The sequence below is a fragment of the Saccostrea cucullata genome, unplaced genomic scaffold, assembly GCF_032062105.1.
Source record: "Saccostrea cucullata isolate Sc308-1 unplaced genomic scaffold, CSIRO_AGI_Scuc_v1 ctg5568, whole genome shotgun sequence".
Classification (NCBI taxonomy): Eukaryota; Metazoa; Mollusca; class Bivalvia; order Ostreida; family Ostreidae; genus Saccostrea; species Saccostrea cuccullata.
Genome location: NW_026930940.1, coordinates 1 through 20,445, shown reverse-complemented (window position 1 = coordinate 20,445; position 20,445 = coordinate 1). Strand labels below are relative to the sequence as shown.

Genomic DNA, 20,445 nt, shown 5'->3' with positions numbered 1-20,445 from the left:
ACTACTTGGGTGACTACCGGTGTTTTGACTGAAAGTTTTTCAGTAATGCAATGAATCTCTTAAGTTTCATATCAGATGAGATAAACTTATATACAATTATTTAGTTGTTGTCAATTATCCCATTTATCATCATCTCAGCTCACTTTGTGATTGTAATACTGTCTACATGAACCGATAATTTACAGCTGATTTATGAACACACGATTGTTAAAATTTTCATTTTCCTTTCCAATATACATTGTCAGAACATACTTAGTTGGTTATGATAAAAATTAAATAATAAACACTTTCGATTTATTAAAGATTATCTAACAATATACGATCATTTACTAAATACTTCTCGCCCTCAAGAGAGTTAAAAAGACAGAGAAAATTCAAAATACAAAGTGCAACTTAGGATTAATTGTTCCGATATATCTATTTTAATTTTGTGCACAATTGTTTTCAAAATTACATTAAATATATTTTCCTTAAACAAGAACCCAGCAATGAATAAATATTAATCGAATAAACTTACCTTTTCTCTTGTCAATCAGAAAATCTTGTTGACATTAAGTGTTTCTTAGTCGCCATATTTTTTTCCATGAAAACAAACGTTGTTATGATCAGGATCAACGGAAGTTGATTTTCGGAACTCTCGAGAATTTAGAGTTCCGAATGTAAAACTGAAACAACAAAACACGGTGCGTCCGTGAAAGCAACTTTTTTGGACACTTTTTTGGACAAATCGTCGTGTCCAAGTTTTGTTGGGTACTAACCTGCAAATACCCAAATAGGGTGTTTTAAGCATATTCAGCGACACTTCTTATTGGGTATACCCAATAAGCAAAATGTACCCAATAAGTACATTCTTGGCATGAAAAATACACAGGTACTTGGGTCGTGGTTTATAAATATTTATAATGTACCTTATTGATATGTAAAAAAAGTAAAGGTATGCAGGCTCCGTAATGGCGTCTGCTCAACTCGCTTGTTTACATGGTCTGTTTTCTTTAAAAAACGCTGCACCTACCGATATTTCTGCACCGGACGCCTCAGACCATTGATTACTAATTGTAAATATCCTCACATCTTGCAAATAATTCCTAAAAGGTGATTTTTAAACAATTTTTCAAAATTTTCGTTAACGTGCCCGGAACTAAGTGCAAATACTAAAACCCGAATCAAAATGAAGAATTCCGGCCATTAAGACACTCCAAAATTCTAGAGGCATCCCGAGAAATTTAAATATAACTTGAAATTTCCATAACTATTTATAATTTTCTCGGAATGCCTCTAGAATTTTGGAGTGTCTTAATGGCCGGAATTCTTCATTTTGATTCGGGTTTTAGTATTTGCACTTAGTTCCGGGCACGTTAACGAAAATTTTGAAAAATTGTTTAAAAATCACCTTTTAGGAATTATTTGCAAGATGTGAGGATATTTACAATTAGTAATCAATGGTCTGAGGCGTCCGGTGCAGAAATATCGGTAGGTGCAGCGTTTTTTAAAGAAAACAGACCATGTAAACAAGCGAGTTGAGCAGACGCCATTACGGAGCCTGCATACCTTTACTTTTTTTACATATCAATAAGGTACATTATAAATATTTATAAACCACGACCCAAGTACCTGTGGAAAAATACCCAATAAATGCACTCTCGTAAACACGGACAGACAGACGGACAGACGGACGGACGCCGGACGCATTACTATCGCATAAGCTCTTCTGGTCTCTGACCAGTAGAGCTAAAAATCACAAAATATATACCTTGTAACACAATTTTCACCAGAAAATTTGCATCTTCCTTATTAACAAAGAAAACAGAAGATTGCTTCCATGCATAATCTCTCTTATCATTTGACATAAAAAGTTGAAACAAAAAAAAAAATCTCCCACCTACTTAAAAGATATCTATGGCATGCCAAATTCACAACCAGAAGTCTCTGTCGAGACTGTAGCTCTACTGGTTTGTACTGATCAAAAACCGATGCACAGAATTATGTATCTTAGTGTAGTGTACGTGTGTGATAAGTTATATTGAAATCAGACCAAAACTGTAGAAGGAGTAGCATTTTAAAGGAATTCCACAGAAAATTCTACTTTTAGTAACCATGGCAACACCGTTCATTGAAATCAAAAACCGATGCACTATTATATGTAAATTAGTGTAGTTTACTTGTGTGCCAAGTGATAATGAAATCAGACCAAAACTGTAGAAGGAATAGCGTTTTAAAGGAATTTCTCAGAAAATTCTATTTTTAGTAACCATGGCAACACCGTTCATTGAAATCAAAAACCGATGCACTAATATGTGTAAATTAGTGTAGTTTACTTGTGTGCCAAGTGATAATGAAATCAGACCAAAACTGTAGAAGGAGTGGCGTTTTAAAGGAATTTCTCAGAAAATTCTATTTTTAGTAACCATGGCAACACCTCTCATCGAAATCAAAAACCGATGCACTATTTTATGTATCTTAGTGTAGTCTACTTGTGTGCCAAGTGATATTGAAATGAGACTAAAACTGTAGAAGAAGTGGTGTTTTAAAGGAATTTCTCAGAAAATTCTATTTTTAGTAACCATGGCAACATCGTTCATTGAAATCAAAAACCGATGCACCATTTTATGTATCTTAGTGTAGTCTACTTGTGTGACAAGTGATATTGAAATGAGACTAAAACTGTAGAAGGAGTAGCGATTTAAAGGAATTTCTCAGAAAATTCTATTTTTAGTAACCATGGCAACACCGCTCATCAAAATCAAAAACCGATGCACTATTTTATGCATCTTAGTGTAGTCTACTTGTGTGACAAGTGATATTGAAATGAGACTAAAACTGTAGAAGGAGTAGCGTTTTAAAGGAATTTCACAGAAAATTCTATTTTTAGTAACCATGGCAACATCGTTCATCGAAATCAAAAAACCGATGCACTATTTTATGTATCTTAGTGTAGTCTACTTGTGTGCCAAGTGATATTGAAATGAGACTAAAACTGTAGAAGGAGTAGCGTTTTAAAGGAATTTCTCAGAAAATTCTACTTTTAGTAACCATGGCAACATCGTTCATCGAAATAAAAAACCGATGCACTATTTTATGTATCTTTGTGTAGTCTACTTGTGTGCCAAGTTATATTGAAATCAGACCAAAACTGTAGAAGGAGTAGCGTTTTAAAGGAATTTCTCAAAAAATTCTATTTTTAGTAACCATGGCAACACCGTTCATTGAAATCAAAAACCGATGCACTAATATATGTAAATTAGTGTAGTTTACTTGTGTGCCAAGTGATAATGAAATCAGACCAAAACTGTAGAAGGAGTGGCGTTTTAAAGGAATTTCTCAGAAAATTCTATTTTTAGTAACCATGGCAACACCTCTCATCGAAATCAAAAACCGATGCACTATTTTATGTATCTTAGTGTAGTCTACTTGTGTGCCAAGTGATACTGAAATGAGACTAAAACTGTAGAAGAAGTGGTGTTTTAAAGGAATTTCTCAGAAAATTCTATTTTTAGTAACCATGGCAACATCGTTCATTGAAATCAAAAACCGATGCACCATTTTATGTATCTTAGTGTAGTCTACTTGTGTGACAAGTGATATTGAAATGAGACTAAAACTGTAGAAGGAGTAGCGATTTAAAGGAATTTCTCAGAACATTCTATTTTTAGTAACCATGGCAACACCGCTCATCAAAATCAAAAACCGATGCACTATTTTATGCATCTTAGTGTAGTCTACTTGTGTGACAAGTGATATTGAAATGAGACTAAAACTGTAGAAGGAGTAGCGTTTTAAAGGAATTTCACAGAAAATTCTATTTTTAGTAACCATGGCAACATCGTTCATCGAAATCAAAAAACCGATGCACTATTTTATGTATCTTAGTGTAGTCTACTTGTGTGCCAAGTGATATTGAAATGAGACTAAACCTGTATAAGGAGTAGCGTTTTAAAGGAATTTCTCAGAAAATTCTATTTTTAGTAACCATGGCAACATCGTTCATCGAAATAAAAAACCGATGCACTATTTTATGTATCTTTGTGTAGTCTACTTGTGTGCCAAGTTATATTGAAATCAGACCAAAACTGTAGAAGGAGTAGCGTTTTAAAGGAATTTCTCAAAAAATTCTATTTTTAGTAACCATGGCAACACCGTTCATCGAAATCAAAAACCGATGCATTATTTTATGTATCTTAGTGTAGTCTACTTATGTGCCAAGTTATATTGAAATCAGACTAAAATTGTACGAGGAGTAGCGTTTTGAAAAATTGTTTACAGACAGATGGACAGCTAGACAGACGGACGGACGCCGGACGCATTACTATCGCATAAGCTCTTCTGGTCTCTGACCAGTAGAGCTAAAAATGAGATAAACATAGTTTCACAGTCGATAAACTAGGTTTATCGGTTGTAAACTATAGTTTACGGACTGTAAACTATAGTTAACAATGTTAATCTATATTTTACATCTGTAAACCATAGTTAACGCGATAATCTATGTTTCACAACTGTAAACTATACTTAACACCAAAAACAATCATTTTGCGATTGCAAAACATAGATTATCTGATAAATACAGTTTTACGATTTGTAAACTATAGTTTACAAACCGTTAACTATAGTTAACGATCTGATAAATATAGTTTCACGATTTGTGAAACTATGATTAACAACTCTTAACTATAGTTTACGATTGTAAACTATAGTTTACAAACGTGAATCCATGTTTATCAACAAAATCTATTGTTAACGTTTATTACAGACAGATAAACTTAGATTAGCATTCGTAAACTATAGTTAATTAACAACCGTTAAATATAGTTTCACAGATGAAAACTATACTTAACGAACCGTTAACTATAGTTTACGGTTTGTAAACTATAGTTTAAAACGATTAACCTAGTTTATCAATTGTGAAACTAGGTTTAGCTCATTTTTGTAAATTTGGCGTGCCATAGATATCCCCATAAATGTATTATCGCAAATCATGGCCTAAATGTACAATCCTCTTCCATTCAGGAGAGAGTTGTTAGCAAATTCCACACTGTTGCACTTTTTTTAGACAATGCCATAAATGTAAACAAAGCTAACATAAGCAAACATTTACATATAAGTTGTTAATATGCCATGGGTATGGGGTGGGGGTACTCCTACAAGTAAAAGCCTCAGTTAACGTCCCTATGCTCCTTATATACCTCGGACACACATCGTCATAGGTATATCACTATGGACCTCAGCTAGCATCCTGGTGTAGGGGTGGGGGATGTTAAATCATACAAAATCTATTGTCATGCAAGTAGGTACATGTATACTGACACATATAATTTTATACATACAATTGCATGTTTATCAATTATTTATAGAGAGAAAGGAAGCTATTGCTATTTATAACCAATACAAACACATATATTGAATATATATATATAAGATCTGAGTAATGAATGAATTTAAAAACAACTAAATTGAAAACAAAAATAAAAACAAAACAAACAAAGCATAAAAAAAACCTAAAAACTGTATTATAACTAGTGTTGGCAACGAGTATCCGGTTAACCGGTTAACCGTCGAACGATGCGAGTATCGGTTAGTAAAACTGCTACTCGGTTACTCGGATAAAATAAATTCTACATAGTAAAAGCATATAAAATGAATATTTTATAATTAAAATGTATCCTAACTTACACATTTCCTTAATTCGGGGTACCGTTAGACTTAATCTAGTGCATGGTTCTAGTGGATCAAATTGTTTTGATTAGTTTTCACAGTTTATATAATTGATAGCTTTGATTGTTTGGCCTGAGTTATAATTACCTCTGCCATTTGATAATTTAACGAGATGCCGCCGCAGACATAATAAGGTTGGAGTTGTAACAAAAGAACAGCTGATTCAAAATCTGTTTAATCACCTAAGCTTAAAATATTCGGAAACCAGCGATTTACTGGACACTCCACATATCACATAATTATGTAACTATTAATTATGGAGCATAGTTATTCTACTTGATTGCGACATATTTCGGGGTCTGGCAAGGAAAGTGTAAAATGGTGATTGACGATGGCGTATTTATTTGTCTTCTTCGTCGGCCGAATTCCCTATTAATTTTCTTTATCTTAACATCGTAAATATATGGCGATATCGTATGTGTGTTTTGTAAATATAATGCCCCTATACAGTGTATTTGTGCATTACTACTACTGATAAGTATAGAATAAGTTAAATAGTAGATATCGATACTTTTACCAAAAATCATCCGAGTAACCGGGTACTGGATCAGAAGATGAAGCGAGTAACCGGTTACTAAAAATCGTCCGATTTGCCAACACTAATTATAACCATAAACAATAACAAAATTATAAACATATACTTTAAGTGAAAACTTTAGCATTCATCCAATTTTAGCATTACTGGTGATGATTTCAAATTCTTTTTTAAAAGAATATCACACTGTTACATCTCTGCATGAGTTATCTTTCTTGGCACTTGAAGAAGGGTAACTTTGAAACAAATTAACAGCTAATTTCCTTAAAATCACATAAAACTGTAAATATCAAAAATAAGCTGCAGGAGAATTAAAAAGTGATGAGTATAAATTTCCCAGCTTTCAATATCAAAGGTAATGTGCTATTGTAACAGCTTGGTGTTAAAATGGAAATTATCTGATGTTTCGCTTGGTGAGAAACACATGAATCCCTCTCTCTGCCTTCAACACAGGGCCAATCTTTTTCTCTACAGTAAAGCCTGGGTCCAGAGTCACGGTGAAACTGAAAAAGAGAATGAGACAGAAAAAAACTAAATACGGCAAACAAAGGTCATTGGAAATAATCCATGGCAAATGAAACAGGCCTGCACAATTGATCATGATGAGATATTTTACATTTTTTAAATAAGAAGACTTACTTTCTTAATATTCTTGAAAGGACCACCTTTTCTTCATTTAATGCAAAGTTCTGGCCAATACAATTCCTAAATTAAAATGAGTATTTGTTTTAAAAAGTATTCTTCTTGTATTAAAAGGGAATAAAAGAAAACATGGGTACTGTAAAATCTTTTATTTTTGTGTACTGTAAATCACTTTTTATTCGCGAGAACTTTATTTTCGCGTAATTACGCGAGTCTGTCTGCTCGCGAAAATTTTATTCTCGCGTATATTTGTATTATTAATATTTATATAAAACAAAAACCACAACTCGCGAAAATTTTGTCTCGCTTATAAATACCACATAGCTAAGTCGCGAAAATAAGGTGTCGCGAAAATATAGTGATCTACAGTAATAAAAATTACACAGGAATATGAATAAATAATGTATACAGGGAAATTTTCATCCCCGTTTTACTTTCGCCACTTTCGCCCTAGCCTCAGACGACCGAATTTCAAAGGGGCAAATTGAAAGAGTACAGTTTATTTTCTTAAGCAAAATTGTGACTGGGCGAATTTAAAACAGGGCAAAATTGTTTGCAAGTGTGAAAGGGCAAAAATAAAGCAGGGTGAAAATAATCCTGGTGAAAATAACCCTGTATACAGTAGTTGAAGGAGAAACATTATACTGCAGAATGAATTTCAACATTTCATGGAGGATTTTATTTTGTGGGTCTCTTCATACAACAAAATCATACCCCTTTAGGTAAATCAGTGATTTCATGATATTATAAATTTACCTTGGACCCGCAGAAAATGGGATGTAAGAGAAATTATCTATGTTGGAAATATTCTCCTTGGAGAAGCGTTCTGGAAGATATTCATCTGGGTTTTTCCATACAGCTGGATTATGATGGACACTATTTATAGCTATTGTGAAGAGAGTGTTTGGTGGGAAATCTTTGCCATCAATGGTTATTTCCCTTGGCACTAGTCGCTGGATGATTGGCACTGTGGATGATGCCCTTAAAGATTCTTTCAGACACATGGTCAGGTACTCAAAATGAGGTAAATCCTCCCTTCAAGTATTAGATAGAAATAATCATCACACTAATTATTTTTGTTAAAACAAATGGCAAAGTTCATACAAAAATAGTTTACGAATATACATGTACATATGTATATCAATATTCTCCCTTTTTTCTTGCTGGAAATACAGGTATCAGATAGCTTTATTGTTAAAAGCATTTATTTCTTCAAAGCACAAACAACCAACATAAAAATTTGTTTTGTAATTTTTGTTTGTAAACTTATTTACTGTAACATCTTATAAAACAGCATAGACATGTACTGACCACTGGACATATTCCGTTGACTTTGAGGTCCATATCGTGTCCAGTTCCTGCTGGACCCTCTGCTGATAGTTCTGATGCTGGGCCAACAAATGAAGCAACCAGCTGATGGAGGAGGCAGTGGTGTCATGTCCTGGAATGTGTATGTGGAGTATACTGTAAAACATGCTTAAAGCAAACACGCTTATTATGAATTGATACTTACAGTGAAAAGATTTTCATCTCCTGTGGATTTAAAACATATTGTGAAGCTAAAACAAATAAAGAATTGCAATTGTAACAAAGCAAAATCGTCTGTTCCTGGCACTTCATTTTAAGCAAGTTTTCCTGTACATAAATGATTAAATTTATATTCAAATTAAGCCAGCTGGTGATTGAATTTTTTTTCAATAATATTACATGTACCATTGTTTTTTGTGAGAAGTGCAGAATAATTTCATTCAATTGATTTACAAAAAAAAATTTTTTTGTGAAAATTTACATTTTTTTAAAATTAGATTTGAGAAAAATCATGAATTTGGCATTAAATCTTAACAAACATTTGAGAATATACCTTCAAATAGAAATGTATCAACTTCACTTCTGATCTCAGCATCAGTCAATTTATTTCCATCCTCATCTTTTGCTTGCAGTAACAGATCCAGAAAATCTAAGTATGGTCGTTCACCCATTCCATCTAATTGATCCTACAAACATGTGACCCCATAAAAATATGAGTTTTTAAAATACTTATAAACAAAATTCTAAAATTATTAAAAGCAATGCAGGAAGAAAAAAAATTGGAGGTCATCTTCAAAAAGAATTGTATATATATATGCTCAGGATAAAAAAAAAATGGGTATTAATAGATGAGGATAAAAAAAATGGATATTAATATATGAGAATACTTTGGAACATTAAAAATAAAAATTGTTTCTCGGAGGTTAAAAAAAGGTTTGAGTTTGACCATTTAAGTCAGTCAGTCAAGTAAGAGCAAACAGACAATTTTTTACAGATGGCTGATTTAAACTAAAATTTAAGAGAATGTCACAAGAACACCTACAATTTCTTGCTGTCTCTTTTTAATAATGTTCTGTGCTATGTCATGGACTTTGGAACAATGCTCTTTGAATTGTTTGCCCCATCTTGTGTTGTAGAAGATAACATCTGGAAAGAGCCATAGTTTTCTATAAAAAAAAAAACAACAAAGTAAAAATATACAGGTTTAACCAAATTACTTTTGAATATACAATACAAATAAATCTATATAGATCTCACTGTATATATAGAACACATGAGCACATTGTAAAACCTTCTGCATTTCACATATATATTTGAGATATAGATGTTCAAGATTCAGTGGTTTTACTGTATCTTTAGAAATATGAAAGAAACGAATTCAAAATACATTTCTGTTACCTGTTTCTTTTGCTCCAAATTTCTCCGAGTTTCAAAACTGACTTGACATATAGTCAGATTCCCTAAGGAAAAGAAAATACACCTATGAGTTTATTCATATATTAGTACTGCCAGAATGCATGTATATGTACTGATAATACGACTTTTACATGTCTACATATGTATATCAACAGGTAAGAGAAAAACTTTAAAATAACATGTAACCAAAATCTAAATACTGGTACATAATTAAACAAGAGGCCTATGGGCTACAATGCTCACTTGAGTCAATAATCAAATGGCCCACTGTTTTTAAGATTTTTGAAAGATGCCATTGAACCTTCTCTTATTCATAATTATCTTCCCTTGAAGAAGTTTGTGACCCTTCATCAGAGCAAATGTGAATCTTGTTTCACCCAAGAATGACCTGTAACAAGTTTGGTTGAAGTTGCCCCAGTGGTTCCAAAGAAGAAGGTGAAATTGTGAAGAGTTCATGGCAAATTGTTTTAAAAAGTTTATGACAACATAAACCATTCATCAACAACTATGGTGACAACAGGTTACCAGGTAATTTTAATCAGAAAAGCTCACTTGAGCCTATGGCTCAGGTGAGCTAAGAAAGGCAACCTTTGTTGGCAGTCTGTTTCCATGGAGAAGATACACTGTAGAAGAATGTCTAAGGTGCACAAACTCATCTCCTTCAGAAGATCAAAACTTTCTCCCCTCTCAGCATAATGTTCAAACTTTTGCTACGAAAGAGATTTGTTTTCATAAGAAATCTTAGTTCATACAAAAAAAGTCAAAGAATTAAAATGTTAATGCTATTCAACAGAAAATTTTGATGAGTTGATCATAAATATAATCAGAAATACCTAAACAATTACATTAAAACATGGTTAAAGCAAATAGCGCTAGGGACGGGCAATTTTGCTTCGTTATAACAGTATTTCGTCATACCCATTTATTGTTCAATATACCGTATAGCGGGTTTTCTTGGCGGGTGTAAAATTTCGCGGTTTGCCTGCTCAAAGGTATGCCAATAATGTTGGCGTAATTTATTTTAGCGGTCACGGGGTTTCAATTCTTTGTAGATGAACACTATAAGAAGTATACTGAATATTTTAGCGATAAAAAGTTTAGCAGGCTACCATAAAAACGCCAAAATAAGCCAAAATTAACATCCCGCTAAAATAACCCGCTATATGGTTTTTCAAAGGTTAGGGGAATGAAAAACAGTTTGCTATAAGGGTCAATTCATTATTATAAGTATATGTTTGCTATAAGCGAGTCTTCCTGTACATAGTTATTACTATGTATTACTGTAGAATTCTTGCAAGCAGAATATTAAAACTAAATATAAATCTGCATTCTAAACATGGATTTCATTTTCCCAACAGTGTCTGACATCGTTGTTCATAAAATCAGGAACAACAACTAAAGTTACCAGCAGTAGATCCGTAGCTTTGTTGTAGATGTGTATGTAGGGTTTCAAGATCTTAAAATGGAAGGCAGGGGTCAAAAGTCGCCTGGCTCGGCTCCACCTCTGTCCATCTGCTAAAAGGAGTCCCTCCCCAAGCCAGGGATAAACATGGCGGTAAGCTCCTCCAAAGCCCATGGATTTGGAATCTATAGAAAATTTAATTAATTAACTGAGGCTTCTCAAAAGTAGTTCATGTATTGCTGAATTATTAACAAAGAGCCGAAGTCCACAAATTCACAGAAAAATACTGTTTCAGCAGCAGTTCACTTCTAATCAAAACTGGAAATATCATTTTACAGGTAGATGTGAATTTATTGATGGGAATATTCTGAGCTACGAAAAAGAAATTACTAGCTATAACAGGAGCAGGAAATTTAGCAGAAGCATTTGTAACCTATAGCAGTCATGTAGTTTACGATTTTCCAGTTAAAGTGTACATTATTAAGATTTTAGAATTAATTGTACATTTATCCATCTGAAAACATTGAAACAGAAGTAAATCCTATACTCTTATGTAATTCAACAATACTTGGAAAAATGTTAACATTTCATGTAATGCATTAGAACCTCAATTTTTTTTTAAAAAGTTTGAACATGTTCAAAAGTCTTTATGATTAGACATTTAATGTTGTTTAGTTATAAGTATTGGTTTTAATGTATTTGCTTTAGACATCTTTTCACCATGAACCAAATTCACAACCAAAACTACACCAAGCAATATATTAAATAGCGCATCTAAACACACTGGCACATATGACGTAAGAATTTTGAAAAATATTTTGAAAATTTTACCAATATTAACTTACCCTGACTCATATTAGATATTTCATGTTAAAACAAGTATTAATTAACTTTTTACCTTCTCTTCACTTTATTACCCTTTTTGGAAAAAAAGAAAACATTTTTTAAAAATATCTCTGTATCAATCTTTGACATCTAGCTTGATTTAGTCAAAGATTTGATACAGTGTACTTTGAAATCTGACATTTCCAAATGAAGATACATTGATGTATTAAATGCATATAAAAACTTATACCAAAATATTTAAACAATAACCTGCATATTTCAAAACTTGTTTGATGGTCTCAGGATGGTTCAAAACAACAGTGGCATTAAATGGTCCAACCCAGAACTTGTACATTCTTGGGAATCTAGCTGTCAGCTCAGTTCCTAGTTTCAGCTGGTCTGAGTGTTTCTCTGTCAGCTAGAAAATGTATAAAAAATAAGATTAATTAATAGTAAGCAAATTCAAAGAATTGCTTTCATTGTCTATCTCTTCCTATCTCTTCTCATTCAAAAGTTATGACAAAGGTTAAAGATTTTGTGACAGACAGACTGACTGACTGCTGGATGGACAGACAAATGAGATTTAATGTCCCTCCACTTTTGCGAAAGTGGGGGACAATAATATGAACTAAACATTCAGAGTTGTGACAATCTCAGATGGCAAGCTCTTTGCAAAGGGCTTAAGGATTAAAGAAACTTTGTTTTGGTGAAATTTCTGCCAAATGAGGCCATTGGAAGAAAAAATCTCAAGACAAGAATTTGACAGAGATTTACTGTAAGTATGACCACTAATCTAGACACAGTTCAAGAATACTGCACCTCTCCTTCACCTGGAAATTTGGTTCAGGGTAATTGCACTCATCCCTACCCATAATCAGTCAATAGATGAAGTATGAGCTTAGTTTACCCAAAGAGAAAAAAAAAGATCTTTTCAAGGATTTCATGAAGAGATTTTCTGACCTTGATCTGTTATCTTAAAAAAGTGTTTCAAGGTCACTGCACACCCTCTGCCCAAGGCACTCTATCACAAAATAAATTAGCTAATACAAGGATTTCAATAGAGAGGTTTACAACCATGACTTTCATCTAGAAAATTGGTTCAAGGTCACTGCACCATTCCCACAGGCCTTAAATGGGCAAAGTTTGACTGGGCCAAGACTGAAGAGGAGACAAGATATGCTCTGGATTATTAATAAACTCAAATGGACAGACATATGACCAGACTGACAAGTATAGAGTATTTGCAGAGTAGAGTCCTAATTACAGCAGTGCATAACTCTAGCTTGCATTTTACACACATTTTCTTTTAATGTTTGGAATTGTTGACATGTGAATCAAGAATTGAAGTTGAAGTTAAACAGGATTCCTTGCCTAAGCCAAGGTAGGGGAATGCTAGTTAGAACAAGGACACTGTGAAGTGGGGCATGTGCATTCGAAATGTATATAGATTTATAAATCATGGCAGCAGTTGACACTGATCCAGATGCACTTCCGTCTTGCACAAGGCCAAACTAACACACCTACAAGCTCTGTGAAGCGCATTACTATATCCTCTCTAACTCCATTGTAAGGGATCGATGATAAAAAAAACCTCTACATGCCCTCACTGTAGGACAAATCTACTCTCTCGTGGAACACATGTATTGTAAGAAATGTTAGCTGAAGTTTGCAATTTTTTTTTACCCCCAAATATTATATGATTTTGTTATTGGATGGATCTATCTGTTGCTCTGTGGTATCTGCATGCTAACACTACCCATAAGCATTCCCATCTTAATTGTTAAAAAAAAAATATACATCTACTATACTATAAACATAAGGGGTATAGTATACGTAGTGGATCGATGTACAATTAAGATATGGGGAGTGCCTATGGAGCTATTATTATAAACATGAATCACAGGGGCTTGCACCCGGCGTGTAATAATTATTTTATTTTAAATATCATATGCAGTAATAATAAAACAACAGCAGTTTTGGTTTTAGTATGTCTTTTTTTTTTTTTAGTAAATATTTGTTTACACACCAGGAGCAAGCCCACGTGCATGAATGATGAAGAAAGTACTACATCTTACCAGATGCAAATTTCCATAAAGCCAGTGTGTATTCTCTGGACCAGGGATCTGTTTCATTATTTTTATGTAATGTCGGTACCACAAACAGAAATCAAATATTTTCTTAATGACTACCATCAACATCAATGATACCATCCCAATAATAATGGATTTGGAGTTAATGGCATCAATTTTTATCCATTTCAACAAGTTCATAATGGAAGATATAGTATTATTTAATGACGACATCGTTCACTCTATCTCCTAAAAAGTCTTCTGTACTTTAAAAACTCAAAACTTTTTTCCTCTTTTTCATGTCTGTTGTTTTGGTGCTATTTTCATTTTCGGTTTCGAGAAAGATAAACGGTACATAAAATTATTCGTGTGAGATACAATGTGATTTTGTTGTCTCTAGGTGCAATAAATAATATATTTTAAAAAATAAATATAAAGAGATCGGAAAATTTAGGCCTAATCAATTTTTAAGTAAATTCAGAGACATATATGGTTTTATATGTCTCTGGTAAATTCGAAAGAATTAATGCAAAAACCTTTACGGGAATAGGTATTCTCTACGAAATAATTACGAACATAGTTTGATCCATTTAACATCCGGTTTTGAATTTCGTAAACAAACATGTGAGTTGCAGGTGCTAGATTGAGAAAATAAGAAATAGAGGTGCATGGTGAAATGTCCAGAAAAGAAGATGATCAAAGTAGCATGGACAAACTTTTTTCTCCTGTTCGGTTGAATAGTATGTGTGCTTTCCATGCTTACTATAGTTAGACTCACAGGCCTCTGAATTTCTATCAATAAGCCGCTATACAGGTCAAGTCCAAAGACTGTTTCTATCTACGTAGCTATTAATAGCTAAGTAGGTATTTAAACCTACCCAAAGTAGCTATTTTTACCTACTTTTTGCATAATCTGCACTTCGTGGCCAATAGACTGAATGGCACAACATGGTGAATGCCATATTTTTTGATACAGTCACACTTTCAGCAATTTTACAGTAGTTTCAATGCGAAATTGATAATATATGAAGGAATCATTTTTTGGCAAAATTTTTGTCATACCCATCATCAGTGTGACTGTATCTAGGAATTTTGAGCTCACCATGTTGCGCCGTTCCTGCATTTGGCCACAAGATGCAAGTAAAACAGAAAGTAGGTAGAAAATAGCTACTTTGGATAGGTTTAAATACCTACGTAGCTATTAATAGCTACATAGGTTAAGAAATAGTCTTTGGACTCGACCTGTTATATGCTTGATTAGAGTGATATATATATAACCCCTCTATATATAAATAAATAGTATATTTATATATAGAGGGGGTATGTATATCACCTACCGGGTAATCAAGCGTATAACGCCTTATTGATAGAAATTCAGAGGCTTGAGTTATAATAGATGTGTATGCAGTTAGTCAATATTGTTGCAGTGCACTGGATATCTTTAAAGTTTTCACCATTTATAGGAGTTTGGGCCTAAAAATTGGAGATTTTTATCAATGTGTCTCAATCTGCGAAGGTTCAACATACCCCCAAAATCAAAAAAGAGCAATCTTCTCTCTGTCATCAGTACTATTTCAAAGACAAAATTTTTATTTAAAAGGAGAGTTTTTAATTGATTTAATGATTGAATGGGGAATTTTTTAATTGATGATAAAATTCATTAAAATTATTTAAGGTTCAAATTGTGATTAACAAAGTTTCAATATTTTTATTGACAGTTTAATTATTTTCAGATGTAGCAAAATCTAGTAAAACTGCCAATCTGACAGGGAACGAGAGACAGATTAAAGATGGATGTGCTGATATACACAATGCTATACAGAAATGGACAAAAACTAATCGGGAAGGAACAGAAATCATAACAGAAATAGCAAACATCAGAATTTCTCATATGTAAGCATGACACTTATTTTCCCCAGATTCCTGCAATATCTTTCATCAGTCATGTGCAGAAATTCTTGTTTTGGCTCACCGTTCACTATTATGTAGGTGAATATCTGTAATTACATATTGTGGTACTCCATTCTGTAAACCAATTTTTATTATTTTATACCCATGTGCGAAAAAATATCCACAAGTTTCGTGTCCTAGCTATTTTAACTTGCAAATATTAAACGCTGCTAGACATTTATTTTGCTTTGTATTTGTAGGAAATATTTTCTGGGTCATGAATTTTAATTGCCACAGATTGAAATCAAGCTGACAAATTGTGAATAAAAATGATACGAATAAAATTTAGTTTACAGTATCTGTGTTTCTTGCAGTTTTGAAGAATTTTAGTTCTTCCAAATCTCATTCTCAACTTGTTGCCTACTTGTGTTGATTGATACATGTAATGAAAAAGTTAAGGAACCACAGTTGAAGGAAAACTTATGTTTAACTTGAACATGTTATGTTAACCAATATTTAACTAAAGGAAAATTAGTATTCCAAACATATTTACTTGAGCAGAAGTGAAGAATGGTAGATATATTTTCTCTCCTGAGTTTTTGTCATTGGCGGTGGCATGTTTAATTGACACAAGTCAAGTTGGATAGGATTTGCAATAAATACATAATTTTATATAATAATGAAAGACTGTTTTATCTTATTAAAGATTACAATATGAAGAAGAAAATACAGAGAAACCTGATAACTCAGCTGACTTTCTGAAGTTAGAGTCTCTTTGTGAAAACTTGCAGAGCTGTGTGCAAAAATTGGTAAAATTATATAAATGTATTAACATGTCACTTCAAAATGATTTACTTTATGTTTTATGGTTGTGTTTTAAAACATGCCCAGAATTTTAACTTCTTACATGTATATGAAAACAATAACAGTATCAGTTTTACAGTAGCATTCATATAATTTACATTTTACAAAAACTAAAGCACTGGAAATATATTTTTCTTTTTCTTTGCTCAGAAGAAAGTAGTTTTAAAGATTGGCACAGTTGCAGCAAAGTTTCAGGGAGTTCAGACACTGTCACAATACAAGAATAATTCAGAAGTGCTGTTCCAAACTTGGTCCACACAAGACTTTGGTAAGTCAGTGGTTAAATTATTGAAGACAAGATTTAGTAATGAAAAAATGACCTTTATTTCAATGGTACTTTCTGGATTTGTGTATTTTTAAACTACCGTATTCAAGGAAACTTGAATGTTCACAATATATTCATTTCAAAAGCATTAACTACATGTACTTTACCCTGGAATTTTTAAATACATGTAGCTGTGTTTTATTTCAATTCAGTATCAGCAGCCAAAGAACTGTCAACAATGTATCAGAAAGAGTTGGAACTTAAGCAGTCTATCTATGAAAATGTCTGCCATGCTGACAGTAGAGATTCGGTCATGTTCTTTACATCTGCCTGGGTACACCAGCCTTATATTGAAGATAGGGCAGATCTTCTGCTACAGAGCATGCTCACTGAGACAGGTCATCAGTCATGAATGAACCAATAAAAATGATTGTTTCAGAATGGTATGGCCAGCTGACAGACAAAAAGTAATTCCAAGAAGGTTTAATGTGACTCTTATTTTCAATCCCTTAACATTTTCAACATTGTCAAAAATGTGCTAGAAAGTTAAAAAGAAGAGTGTTGTTCATATTTAGCTTATCAAAAAAGATTGAGGAACTATACTTTGCTTTCATAGAAGGAAAACTGGAATAGAGGACTGCATGGAGTCGGACAAAAATATGAGTGATCTTGTGAATAATGTTGCTTTAAGGACATGTATCAGAATAAAATGTCCCTGGCATAGATTACCTGTTGCATTTTTTTATTAAAACAAAAAAAGGATATTTCAAAATTTAATACTATTTCAATTCAGATGTATTACTAGTACTGTGGTTATATCTGTAGGAATGATGAAATAGTACTAGTAATTGAATAAATGATTGAATAATAATTAAGGATGTGAAATAAGTCAGTTTTTTATAATCAGCTACTTAGATGATTTTCGGATCGAGTACCTGGGTTCTTGTTAAAACTGTAAAATAGTATGTTAATTTTTTATTTTTAGGCCCTGATTAACCCCACCATTGATTTTCCTTCCACGCTTTAATGCCTGTAACAAATATGGAGCCAAGCAAAATCAATTTCTTATTCTAAATTTATTTATCAGAAAAGCTTTTTAAATTAATTAATTATAATAACCAATAAATACAAACGGTTAATTGACAACTCAAGGAGAGGGGGGGGGGGGGTCTGTAAGGCTGCGAAAAAGTTAAAGAATATAGCTTTAAAGAAAGAAACTCAACTTGTCAGAATCGATAGACCTATATTATTATAGACTATCAAGTTGGCATAGATCATGGTCAACATTTTTCAAGTAATGTATAAAAAATTCAATGAAATATCTCTGTAAATAACATTTTCCTCTCAGGTAAACGAATCTAACAAATCAGCTATCGGCGCAACACTGACGACGTCAAAACGTAGCTCGTAGTGATTTTGATTGATTGTATGTATGTTTATTGTACAATGTATTTGTTTAACGTCCCCCTCGAGAATTTTTCACTCATATGGAGACGCCACCACTTATCGGTGGAGAGCTGCAAATTTTGTCCTATACTCGGCACTCAGGGTCATTGAGTAGGGAGGGATCAAGTTAGCTGATCAAGTGGCGCAGTGGTTAGAGCGTCTGCTCTACAGTCGCGAAGTAAGTTGATCTTTACGTCGCGGGTTCGATCATACTGTTGGACGTGGAGACCGGTACTTCGGATGAGACCGTATAAACCGAGGTCCCGTGTCGTAGTAAATGAAACCTCAATGCTAAATGAGCCTGAGTGCCGAGTATAGGTAAAAATTTACAGCCCTCCACCGGCAATTGGTGGCGTCTACATGTGAATTAAAACATTCTCGAGAGGGACTTTAAACAGCAAATAAACACGCATAAATCTTTTTGAAACATGATATTGAATAATTGAAATCCATTTGTTAGAAGAGATGCTAATTTTGTGTCATTAAAGGGTACTTAAAGATAAATTTAAAAATATACAGTAAGAACTCAAGACGTACATGTATACTGTTATATCGACAATATAAAAGTCAGATGTAAAGCGAAAATTTTTGCTGAGGCGTGAGGGTACAGCCTCTTGCGGGTGGTGTTTAAATAGTTTTTAATCTGACGAATATTGACATCTGTAAATAAACAGAAGAGTGGAAAGATCTAGAATAATTTTAGGTATGTGTTTAAAATTACTAAAACTGGTTTAGTACTAGTAATGCTAGTTTAGAGAAAATACTGTATTTGGGTTTGAATAAATGAGCGTAAGTTTTTTTAGGAGATAAAAATATTTGCGAAAAAATTGTTTAAATCCAATCGATTGTTCAGACCGTGTCTAAATTACCATCAGCATTAGAGTTTGGAAAAAAACTCCTGCATTTTGAAAAAAAAAATATTGAAAGATTAGACAAGTCATCAAAGATAGCGAAGAGGTCGGAGGTCGTGAGCATTCAAGCGAATCACCCACATTTATGTGACAAATTGGACGGGAATAAATACCAAAGGTAAATCTTTTTTATTTTTATTCGCTTTTGTATAGGCATTTGGATATTTTGTCTCATTTTGTTGTTTGATTTTAATGAACACTTCACATATTTAAAACTTTCTTCTTTTAAATAGAAGTTGAAGGTTTCTTGCTCCTTAGAAAATACTTGTTTTTTCTTCAGTGGTGTAAAATCATGCCAAGAAAATATTTCTTCCTTTGTGCACCTTCCTCTGCTAAACCATTACAAATGCCCCGATCCCTTATATGTGTTTGGAGTGCACCGTCATGCAAATTGTATTAAAGGTGATGCATACAAACATTTTTAACGTGTGACTTGTACCTAAATATTTACTCGAACCTGACTATGAATAAAATAAGTCATAACAAACAATGACAACTGTTAAAACATGGATTCATAGACGTATTTCATACTTACATTCATTTATTTTGGTATTTTGATTATGTTATTTTACATAGGAGCTCTGATACTGGTATTTTTGAGAAACACATCAATAATGGTAAAATTTGAATGGTATGGGGATTATTGACATTACTTTGTCATTAAAGGAAACTCTAATGGCAGAAAAGAACCCCCTAACAATTGTATTTGAGACACCAAATAAAATTGGAGAATTAAATATCCATCGATGGACACCTAAAATCAGCTGTACTTTCACAAAAACAGGTCAAGTGTGAAGCGTCACAAAATACAGAAGCTTTCAAAGAAGGCAAACACTTGATGGTAGTATCATCAAATATGTACTGACTTTAAGTTTATAGTAAACATCTTGTTTTCCAGCCTTGTAGTTCTAAACTTCATATTTACAAGGAAAAAGAATTTTTGAAATGTTTGAAAATTTTAAAAAGATGATACATTTATCAGACTGAACAAGACTTCTATGTGACCTAGAACAGTGCAAATGTTCTAACTTGCAGTCTCCTGCATTTTCTCAACATTCTTCTACTTTATACGAGTTTGATTTGACAGTTTAGCCCGAGGACACCGAATAAATATTGTTCTTTGTACATGTACAGAAGATGCACTGCACTACTGCAATTTTACAATC

The 20,445-nt window shown here is 33.1% G+C and overlaps 1 protein-coding gene and 1 pseudogene across 2 annotated transcripts; one reads left to right on the top strand and one right to left on the bottom strand.

Annotated features, from left to right (window-relative positions):
• Positions 1-5,426: 5,426 nt before the first annotated feature.
• Positions 5,427-14,154, bottom strand: LOC134230681 (cytochrome P450 4F4-like; annotated as a pseudogene).
• A 363-nt stretch (positions 14,155-14,517) lies between these two features.
• On the top strand, positions 14,518-17,647 carry LOC134230679 (cyclin-dependent kinase 2-interacting protein-like). Of its 2 annotated transcripts, none has more exons than XM_062712517.1 (5): positions 14,518-14,643; positions 15,637-15,796; positions 16,500-16,602; positions 16,811-16,925; positions 17,135-17,647. In XM_062712517.1, exons 1-5 carry the CDS (start codon positions 14,580-14,582, stop codon positions 17,332-17,334), a joined length of 642 nt encoding a protein of 213 aa, XP_062568501.1. In that variant the 5' UTR covers positions 14,518-14,579; the 3' UTR covers positions 17,335-17,647. The 2 variants fall into 2 exon arrangements, with proteins under 2 accessions (XP_062568501.1, XP_062568500.1); XM_062712516.1 differs by having other exon boundaries at positions 16,808-16,925.
• Positions 17,648-20,445: the final 2,798 nt, after the last annotated feature.